The following is a 9722-nucleotide window of genomic DNA, read 5'->3' on the forward strand; positions in this document are numbered from 1 at the left end:
TTTTGAAGAACCTTCAAACTTCTTTCCATAGAAGTTGCATGATTTTACGTTCCCACCAGCAGTGCACAAGGGTTCCAGTTTTTCCACATCCTCAGTAACACTTATTTTCTGTTTTTTAATTCTAGTCATCCTAGTAGGTGTGAAATGGTATCTCATCGTGACTTTGATTTGCGTTTTCCTAATAACTAGTGATGTTAAGCACATAAACATATGAAAAGATGTTCATTGGCCATTCATATATCTCATTTAGAGAAGTGTTTATCCACCTCTTTTGCCCATTTTCAGTTGGGCTGTTTCTCTTTTTGTTGACTTGTGTGAATTCTTTACATATTCTGGATACTGAACACTTATCAGAGATGTGATTTCCAAACGTTTTCTCTCATTCTGTAGGTTAGCTTTTCACCTTCTTGAGAATATCCTTTGATGTGCAAGAGTTTTAGATTTTGATGAAGTCCAATTTATCTTTTTTTAAATTTTGTTGCTTGTGCTTTTGGCATCATATCTAAGAATCCATTGCCAAATATTGGGTCGTGAAGATTCACCCCTGTTTTCTTATAAGAGTTTTATGGTTTTAGCTCATATATTTAGGTTGTTGATCCATTTTGAGTTAATTTTTGTATATGGTGTGAGGTAGGAGTCCATCTTCATTCTTTGGCATGTGATTATCCAGTTGTCCCAGCACCATCTGTCTGTTCAAAGAGACTATTCTGTTCCCATTGAATGAACTCAGCAAACCACTTATCTTTCTAAACCTTCTGTTCTTTCCTCTTCTCCCTCATAGTCACTGCAGTCTCTTTACTATCTCTGGAACCTGCAGTTGTTTATCTCTGTCTGTGCCTTGTTTTTTGCCTAGAATCCTTTTCTTCTTTAGTTTGATGTTCTGAATTTTCCTAATCCACACTGATCTTCCTCAGAACTCCTGAATTTGGAGCTTTTAATGCTGTTCTCTTCTCCTTCTCCTACATTCCAGTATAAGCTGAGGACACTTCTGATTGGGTGGTTCATAGGCCTCTGTCTATTCTTGCCAACTAGGAGGCAGAACTCCTCTGTCACTCCCACAGTGACAGAGAGCTTCTCTGTTTCCCTTAGTACTACCCGGAGGAAGTACTAAGTGAATGAGTGAAATATACTTGTACTGTGATTTATATCAGTAGGTTGTCTTTTTTTAAAAAAACTTAAGTGACTTTTATTGGGTCTTACTGAGTAGGGAGCTGCCTCTGCAATATCTAAAAGAGAATAGAAACAAGAATCCAGATCTTTCAGTGTGCTCAGGCCATCAGACACTCAATGAACCTGAGTTAGCATTTCCTTTTTCCTAAATAAGGCATCGTGTGGTATGCTTTAAAGGTGTGCAGTTGGGCTGGGTGCAGTGGCTCACGCCTGTAATCCCAGCACTTTGGGAGTCCGAGGTAGGTGGATCACCTGAGGTCAGGAGGTCGAGACCAACCTGGCCAACTTGGTGAAACCCCATCTCTACTAAAAATACAAAAAAATTAGCTGGGTATGGTGGTGAGTGCCTGTAATCGCAGCTACTTGGGAGGCTGAGGCAGGAGAATTGCTGGAACCTGGGAGGCGGCGGTTGCAGTGAGCCGAGACGGCGCCATTGCACTCCAGCCTGGGCAACAAGAGCGAAACCCTGTCTCAGAAAAGAAAAAAAAAAGCATGTGGTTGATCTAATAAAAAAAGATATAGATGATAGAGAAAATCCTCTCAACCCTTTCATGGGGAGTGTGGTAAGGATATATTCGGTAAAATTTTAAAAAGTTATATATTCTAAACCAAATTAGTGTTTCACTTTGTGGTAAAAGAAGTTGGGCTTTATCCTATTTTTCATGAAATATACAGGTCCCGTGTGAAGCTCAGTTGGCATGTCATCTGTGTGACTGGCATGAGCTCATGGTCTCTCCACTGAGGAAAGCTGGGAGAAGTGGTGCCAGCACTTAATGCCACCCCTGAGCAAATGCCTGCTGGCTCCATGGTAAACATGGGCCTTTTAATAGGCTAGAGACAGTGACATTCGGAAGAAACAACATGTCGACAATTTCCTTAATAAATTTTGTACGAACACATTATTGCCACCTAATGGAAATGTAGCTCTCTTAAATAATTGAGAGGCTATATTCATCAGTGGCGAGTTCAGCTAGGATCTTTGTGAGCTAAGGCAGCTGAAAGCCCCTTGGAAGACTGGGTAATTGATATTTTGCACAAGTGGCTGGACCAGTTTTCAGAGTATCTGTGTGACATTCCCTGCAGCCCCCTCGGACAGCTCTTCTCTGTCCAAGCAGTGACAAAGCAGCTGTACACTAGAGGCTCCAGTTGCAGCCACTGCACCACCACGACTAAGAGTTAGTAATTAATCCTTTTTAAAATTGGAGCCAACTCAGGCCATTTCCCCTTGCTGTGGTTTCTTACTGTGTCTGCTGACCGGCCACTGCATTAGCACACAAGGTCTTGATTTTAATAAAGAGTGATGATATTGAATGTTCAGCATGTAGCATATTTCTGTGTGCCAGATGATAGTAGTGTGCTGCTGAAAAAGCAACCAATATGTTTGTGAAATGAACGATGAATGAATGAATGAACAGTGAGAGAACAAGTATAGAGGAGGTTGGCAGGAGTCATAATTGCAGTAAGCTAGAGACTTTGGTGTGGACTTCAAAGGAAAGTCAGGAATGCAGTTAAGGGTGGGAAGAATGCCAAGGAAAACACGAAGGTAAATACACAGTACTCTTCGCCCAGACAAGAAAAATTGGGCTTCCTGTTTCTAGGGTGCCTTCTTGAAATTTGTGGTTGGGTCAAAAAGCCAAAAGGTAGCAGTGTGTGCAGTGGTTCACGCCTGTAATCTCAACACTTTGGGAGGCTGAGGCAGGCAGATCATTTGAGCCCAGGAGTTTGAGACTAGCCTGGGCAACATGACGATACCCCATCTCTACAAAAATTAGACAGGTTGGTGGCTACTTGGGAGACTGAGGTGGGAGGAGTGATTGACCCCAGGAGGTAGACGCTGCAGTGAGCCATAATTGCACCACTGCACTGCAGCCTGGGTGACAGAGTGAGAGCCTGTCTCAAAAAAAAAAAAAAAAAAAAAAAAAGGCACTTAGGCAATGAGTGGGCTGTAGGCCCTGTCAGCCCTGAGTCCTGGGTAGTCTCCCTGGGTGGGAAGAGAGACTACCAGAGAACAGGGGGTTCCTGGTGGAGAGGAGGGAGCCCTCGTGCCTCAGCAGTGATTTGTGTTGTTTCTTTTGGCTTCCCTGTACTGCTTACGGAGCTGTGACCGTATCACAGTGAAGGCTCTAGTTGCTTAATTACTTTTTGTTTTTATTTGCAGGTAGTTCCTGAAATGACTGAGATATTGAAGAAAAAATGAATCAGGATCATGCCTTAAAAAGAAAACTGATGTTAAAGTATTCCACTGAAATCACAGATATTTGTGGGTACTATAACAATCATTGGAAAGCATGGAGAGCTACATTTCATAATTTGAGGGAAAATTTCTAACAGATGCCAGAATGCTTGTTTATGGGATTACTATGTTTCCTTTTAATTATCTGTGGTTCCAAACAATTATTTTTTGAAATTTTTAAATTCTGTAATAAAATCTATAATAAAGCTTTTCCACAGCTTTAAAACTATCAGAAATATGCCTAGCCTCTAGAGAAAATTGAAGAAAAGGAGTAAAAATTTTGTTTATTTATTTATTTTTTTGCTTTTCTTGTTCATGGAGAGCTCTGTGTTTTAGGAAGATTGTAAACATGATTGTCTCTACCAGCCTAATCAACCTAACTAATCTCATTGTTGAAGGGCAAACTTCATAGGAGAAGGTAACTGAATTGGCAAGTGCAGAGTTAACAAAGCACGGCTATAAAGCATGAATATTATCTTAAACATACTCCAGTCTTCAGAAGACCATAGCTAATGTGACAAAAGCAGACCTGACTTAAACCTGACCCAGCTCCATGTATTTAGTTGGCTTAAGGTAAATTTCATTTTCTGTTTAATTTTAAGGTTTTGTCAGTTTATAGGACTTTTGTCTGTAAAGGAGGGAGAGTGGAGGAGGGGCTGCTTTGAGACAGCATGGCCTCTGATGCAAACAGATAGTTTGATGTTATTATAAACGTTCAAAATCCTGTGCAGAGAATGCTCTAGCCTTTCTTTTGCCTTCTGTTGGCTTCTTTTGGGCTCTCTTTGGAAGCACCCAGGCCTGTGTAGTCACCCCTGGCATTCTCATTCTGCTGCCCAGGGCACAGCTGAGGTCCAAGAGTGTCAGCAGGGCTGCAGCTGGTGTGGATGCAGGCCCAAGAGCAGAGGCTAGTGAGGCTTTGAACAGGCCTGCAGGAAGGTGTGGGTAGGTAGGTGAGTAGAACAAAGAGGGCTGCCCTCCTGAATCAGATCTGCAGAAGTGGGAGTAGTGACCTGGATCAAGCAGACAGTAGGGAAGAGAAGTGATAAGTGATGGAGGTGGCTAGAGTGCCTTTGTGTGGCCAGCCTGGGGCCCTTCCCCAGCTGACTAGTGAACCCTTTCTGATTTGTGTCACAGTCAGTTGCTATAAAAGACTTTTAAAAGTTGTATCTTTGGCATTTCAGTCTTCTTTTAATGAGATGAGAGGAGAGCAGTAGAATGATGCCTCTTTTCAAGTAATGTCTGTTAGAATAGAAGAATCCTAGAATGTCTGAGCCCAGTGATCATCTGGTCAGACCCCTTGTTGTATAGATGGGGATACTGAAGCACAGAGAAGTGAAGAAGGTAAAGTGACTTGGCCAAGGCCACATGGCTTGAATCACCTTTGGGAGAGTAATTCCTATGTCTTGTTTTTATCTTTGAGGTTCTTCCTAAGAGGGCTAACCTTGCTCAGGATTTTTTCCATTTACCCCTCATCCCTGTTGGATGCTATAACTGGGGGGCAGGAGAGATGGCAAAGGTGACGGCCGCAGAGGCACCCCCAATAGAAGGTGTGCTGGCTCAGGGAGGGACATCCCAGGTGGTGCCTCGGCTCAGAGTTGAACTGGTTGGTCTTTCTCCCTTTGCTCCCTCCTGTCATGGCTGCCCTGCGTCAGCCCCAAGCAGCTGTTCACTGGACTAGTATTTACAGCTCATCATCATCATAGCATTAAGTATAATGCTTACTATATACCAGGCATTGTTCTAGCACTTTATACGTATTAAACCCCTTCAGTTCGCACAGCACCCTGTTAAGTTAGATGCTATTATTATCCTTCTTTTACAGATGGGGAAGCTGAGGCTCAAAGAGGTCATATAATTTGCCTTAATTCGGACAGCTTATAAATGAGAGTCAGGATTTGAAACCAGGCAGACTGGCTTCAGAGTGGTAACTTCATTAAGGACGTGATTCTCCCTCACCTCAGCTCAAGGGACAGTGCGACTGCACAGCAGCCTCAGGTAAAGAGCACTAAGTACTTCATGCTGGGTGGGAAGGGCACATTTAGGACCCTGGTTGAGAAGGAGGGATGCGCATTCTGGAATAGTCCCTCCAGTGGGATTTTATTCAACTCAAAAGTCCCTCTGAGTGCCCACTTAGAGCTTATCATAAAAAGGCAGCCATGTGAGGTGGAGGCAAGTTGTTAAAACTATTATATATGCAAGAGGCACATATATATAATGTGCCCTTTTAATCTGTTTTTTTGGAAACCGAACAGTTCCTGTTGACTCTGCGCCTGTGTCCAGCCTTAGCACCCAGAGCAATAGCTCTGGAAACAGCATGGGGGAAAGGTGTTAGGGGTAGCTTTCTTTAATGCTTGTGTATAGGTTTCCTGCCTTTTCCCCTACTTTCTTTGAGGTCTTTGGTTAACCTCACACAGCCTCTGGGAATTTGGTGGCCTGGTTATTTTGGCAGAACACCGAGTCCCTGGGAGGGCAGAAATAGGCATGTTAGAAAGGCAGCCCTCTGAGGGCAGAGCCAAGCAGGTCCGTGAGCTGAAGCTGATGGCCTCTTCACTTGCAGAAGGCCTGAGGCCTAGTAATGGCCCTGGGCCTAGCTTCTTAGTAGCTGAGAGGGGACAGCATCAGCTTTCTCCCAGGTCCCACTCGCTCTCAGCAATTCTGTGGGGACATGTTCCCTGCTGGGTTCTCTGGCTCACCAACTGTGCTGTTTTGGGACTCTGAAGAAAATACCTAGAAGAGTGTGTGGTCCAGCCATTGCTCCAAAGTAGCTTGTGGTCTTGACAGGGAGGACGGTATCCTTCCAGACTCTGAGAGTACAGGCTGTTGGAGCCACAGCCCCTGCCCTGAAGGATTTTACAGCTACCAGGAAAGATGAGATGAGACATCAGTAAAAGCAGAAAGCAGGTCTCAGGATGGACAGCATATACAGAGAAGGCTTCTCAGGAGGCTGGCATGGCCATTCCTTGCAGGCAGGGGCTGTTCAATTGGTGTATGAGAGCAGAAGTGGAAAATGGTATCAGAGCTCAGGTGCATGAGGCAGTGAGGGGCAGAAACACTGGGGTCAGGGAGGGGATTGAGGGTGGTAGGTAGTTGAGGCCAGATTGGAGAGGACATTGACTCACAGGCTGAGGAGGCCTTTTTCCCTAATTAGAGGTCAATGGTTCTCAAACTTTGCCCTCAAGGAACACTGCCATTTCCACTGGACCAGCGATGGTACTGTGAAAGTTACACCATACAGGACTTTTCCTGATTTGCAGGAAAAATTTATCAACAGCAGTCTCCCAGTCTTAAGTCCTTCTTGCATACTTCTTTCTAAACCTTTGGTAGTTGCTACCCCTTGTCTTCTTAAGAATGTGAGCAGATTCCAAGGTGACTGGACAGTAGCAAGTGGATCTGAACAAAGAGCAGCAGCCACTGACCCACCACAGCTTTTGTTTTTGTCTTGGGACGTATCAGGGATTTTGTTGAATATCTAAAATACTTTCTGCTAGTTGGTAGTTGTTCCTTGTTTGTTAGAATTAGATATGTCAGTATATTAAGAGTGTCCCATAAAAACTGTATGACTTACTGTGCCACCTGAACAAGTCTTAAGAAACACCGCTGGCAACAGGGAGCCATTTACAGTTTTTGAGGAAGGCCTATAACTTGCGTATGCAGGACAGAAGGAGGGAGGAGGAGAAGATGGAAGCCATTAGGGGCTGAATCCTCTGGCTCCAGATGAATCTGGCTGGGGATGAGCTCCTGGAGATTGTGAAAATGGGTCCAGTGCTGTGGGCAAGGCTGGCAGAGGGCAGGGCTCTTCCTCCCAGGATAGCAGTGGGAGCCCTGCTGCCTCCAGAGCCTGAGCATGTCTGCTGGGCTGGAGGGCTGGAAACCCCAGCCCTAGGTGCACTTTCTGCCCTCTTTCTGAAAGGGAGGGTCAGCTTGATTGCATTTCACGCTGTCTTTCACTAAGGGTTTTTGTTTGAGTTTACATAAAAGTGGGCTGAAGAGGCTGGGAAACCCAGAGAACACCACTGAATGTAACAGATGGATTTGGTTAGCTGTTGCTGAGCTAAAGGAGGCTTGACTGATAACCTTGTGAAAAGTCCATGTAGGATGATACACTGCCATAATTTCTTATAGCTCTGGTGTTTTTAAAAAATCTTTGTGGGGAGCAAATGAAGAGTTGCTTTTAATCCTTGGCTTATAAAGCACTTTCATGTGTGTCACCCCATCGGTGGGGGAAAGAGTAGAAAACATTCAAGAAATCAGACTCTCAGGAGGAGGCAGTTTGCCCCAGGTCACAACACATGTGATAGAACTGGAACACAAACAGAACTTTGGACAAATACTACTTATTAAGAACTCCCTGTGTGTTGGGTACATTATATACCCTTCTAATACAACCACCTCTAAAGTGCATATCATCACGCCTACCTTCTGGATGAAGAAATGAGCAGAGAGATGACCAGAGGCAGTTGGTGAGATGTGGGACCTGAACTGGACTCCAGGTCTGGAAAACTTGGCCTGTCCACTAGACTGTGGTCCTCCCATTCTCTCCAGGACTGTCTCCTCTGGTTTGCATTGCTTCAGAACAGCAGGCTTGTCATTAGAAGCAAGGAACACCGATGGAATTAGGGATTTTCTGTGAAGTAAGCTGGCATTTACTTCCTGTGGCATTGGGACTGGTGAGAGGGAGGCCCTGGGGTGGCTTATCTGTGTGGCCTTTGCCTTCTTCATCTGCTGCAACTAACTGGGCATGTGGTTAAAGACGGGTGAGTGCTTTCTTTTTGTGTGCTCAACTCCAGCTATGTTTCCTTCCCAGCGTGGGCTGCATAGGGGACATTTGGGTCTGGGACCTGGGGACCACTGGGTGGACTGGTCAACAGGAGCCTTGGGTTCTCATCCTGTTCCTGTTACTGCCCCAGAGGCTCCCTGGTCACCTTCCCTCCTTTCAGGTTTCATTTTCATCATCTGTAAAATGGTGATGTGAACTAGGTGATCTTTCTAGATAACAAGCTTTAACCTGTGAGTGTATTGGTGTCATACGAGGTGAGTAGATGGAGACAGTGAATACTGTTTTTGAGGGCTTCTTATGCCCAAGATGCTGTGCTGAGCCCTTTACATACGTCATCTCATTTACGTCTCATAACCTTACAAGGTGTAGGTTTGACCTGGGGCAAACTGCCTCCTCTCCTGAGATTCTGATTTCTTGAATGTTTCCTACTCCCCACTGATGGGGTGACATACATGAAAGTGCTTTATAAGCCAAGGATTATCAACAACTCTTCTTCAGATGAGAAAACTAAAGCCTACACAGCTTAAAACACTTGCCCAAGGACTCATGGCTAGTAAATGGTGACCACAAGCCAGTCTGCTCCCAACCACATGCTATATCCCAAGTGCCTCAGTGGGAGTGCAGAGGATGGACCTAATCTAGCCTGACTGGGGTGGGCTGCAGTGCAGGGCAGCAAGATATGAAGGCCTCACCAAGTTCAGAAGGGGCAGCAAAATCAACCAGATGAAGAAGTGCATTCCAGGCAGAAGGCCAGCATGGACAAAGAACAGGAGTACCCAGGAACATGACACACTGAGCTGCTTTCTCTGGAAAATGCAAGGTCTAGACTTCGATGCATGAGTCCCCTTCTAGCCGGACACTCCTCCATTCTGAGCCACTCTTTGCTCAGGGAAGCAGGGGTCTTTGTACTGCAATCTGGATCCAGTCTGCTCATTGGCCTTTTGTGGTATTTAGCATGGTGCAGGTCCCAGAACCCCCTATCCCTTCCTTAATCAGTGGAGGTGGAGGTGAGCGTACCTAGTTATGAGGCCTAATTGATGTTGGGGAGGTTCCTAGAGTGCTTGGTGAAGGGTGACCCATAAATCTCAGACAGTGAAGAATTCTGCCACATCCATCACAGTGTTTAATGTCCTGATTGATCTCCAGGGTAGTCAATTTCATTTGCTTGTTTCAGGATGAAGAGGCAGCCTGCTTCCCTATGCTGCAGCCTGGGGCTCTGCATAAAATTATGCCAGCACTGTCTGCTGGTAGCTTGCAATAAATTTTAGCAGCAAATGTTTCATCATTTTCCTTGGATAATTAACTATTCACCAGGAGAGAATACCAAACTTTTCAGCAGTGGAGTCAAAGATATTCAGAATAGTGATGAATTCCTCACTTGGTTAACGTGAGGGAAATACAAGTTTTTGGCAAGTACTCCAGTAGTACTCTAATAGTACTGACCAAAGGGAGAGGAAGGAAGATAAGGTGCCTCCTGTCTAGAGGATAACAGTGCTCTCTTACCTCACTCAGAGTGAATACAGGCATGGAACAAATGGGTAT

The 9722-nt window shown here is 44.9% G+C and overlaps 1 protein-coding gene across 1 annotated transcript in view; it reads left to right on the forward strand.

The window, feature by feature from the left end:
• Window positions 1-3632, forward strand: part of ETFA (electron transfer flavoprotein subunit alpha) — a 103894-nt gene extending 100262 nt beyond the window's left edge. Inside the window, exon 12 of the mRNA XM_055277662.2 lies at window positions 3329-3632. Coding sequence (XP_055133637.2) covers window positions 3329-3367 — 39 coding nt within the window. The 3' untranslated portion in view covers window positions 3368-3632. The remainder of the gene's footprint in view (window positions 1-3328) is intronic.
• The last annotated feature ends 6090 nt before the right edge of the window (window positions 3633-9722 follow it).

The sequence above is a fragment of the Symphalangus syndactylus genome, chromosome 5, assembly GCF_028878055.3.
Source record: "Symphalangus syndactylus isolate Jambi chromosome 5, NHGRI_mSymSyn1-v2.1_pri, whole genome shotgun sequence".
Classification (NCBI taxonomy): domain Eukaryota; kingdom Metazoa; phylum Chordata; class Mammalia; order Primates; family Hylobatidae; genus Symphalangus; species Symphalangus syndactylus.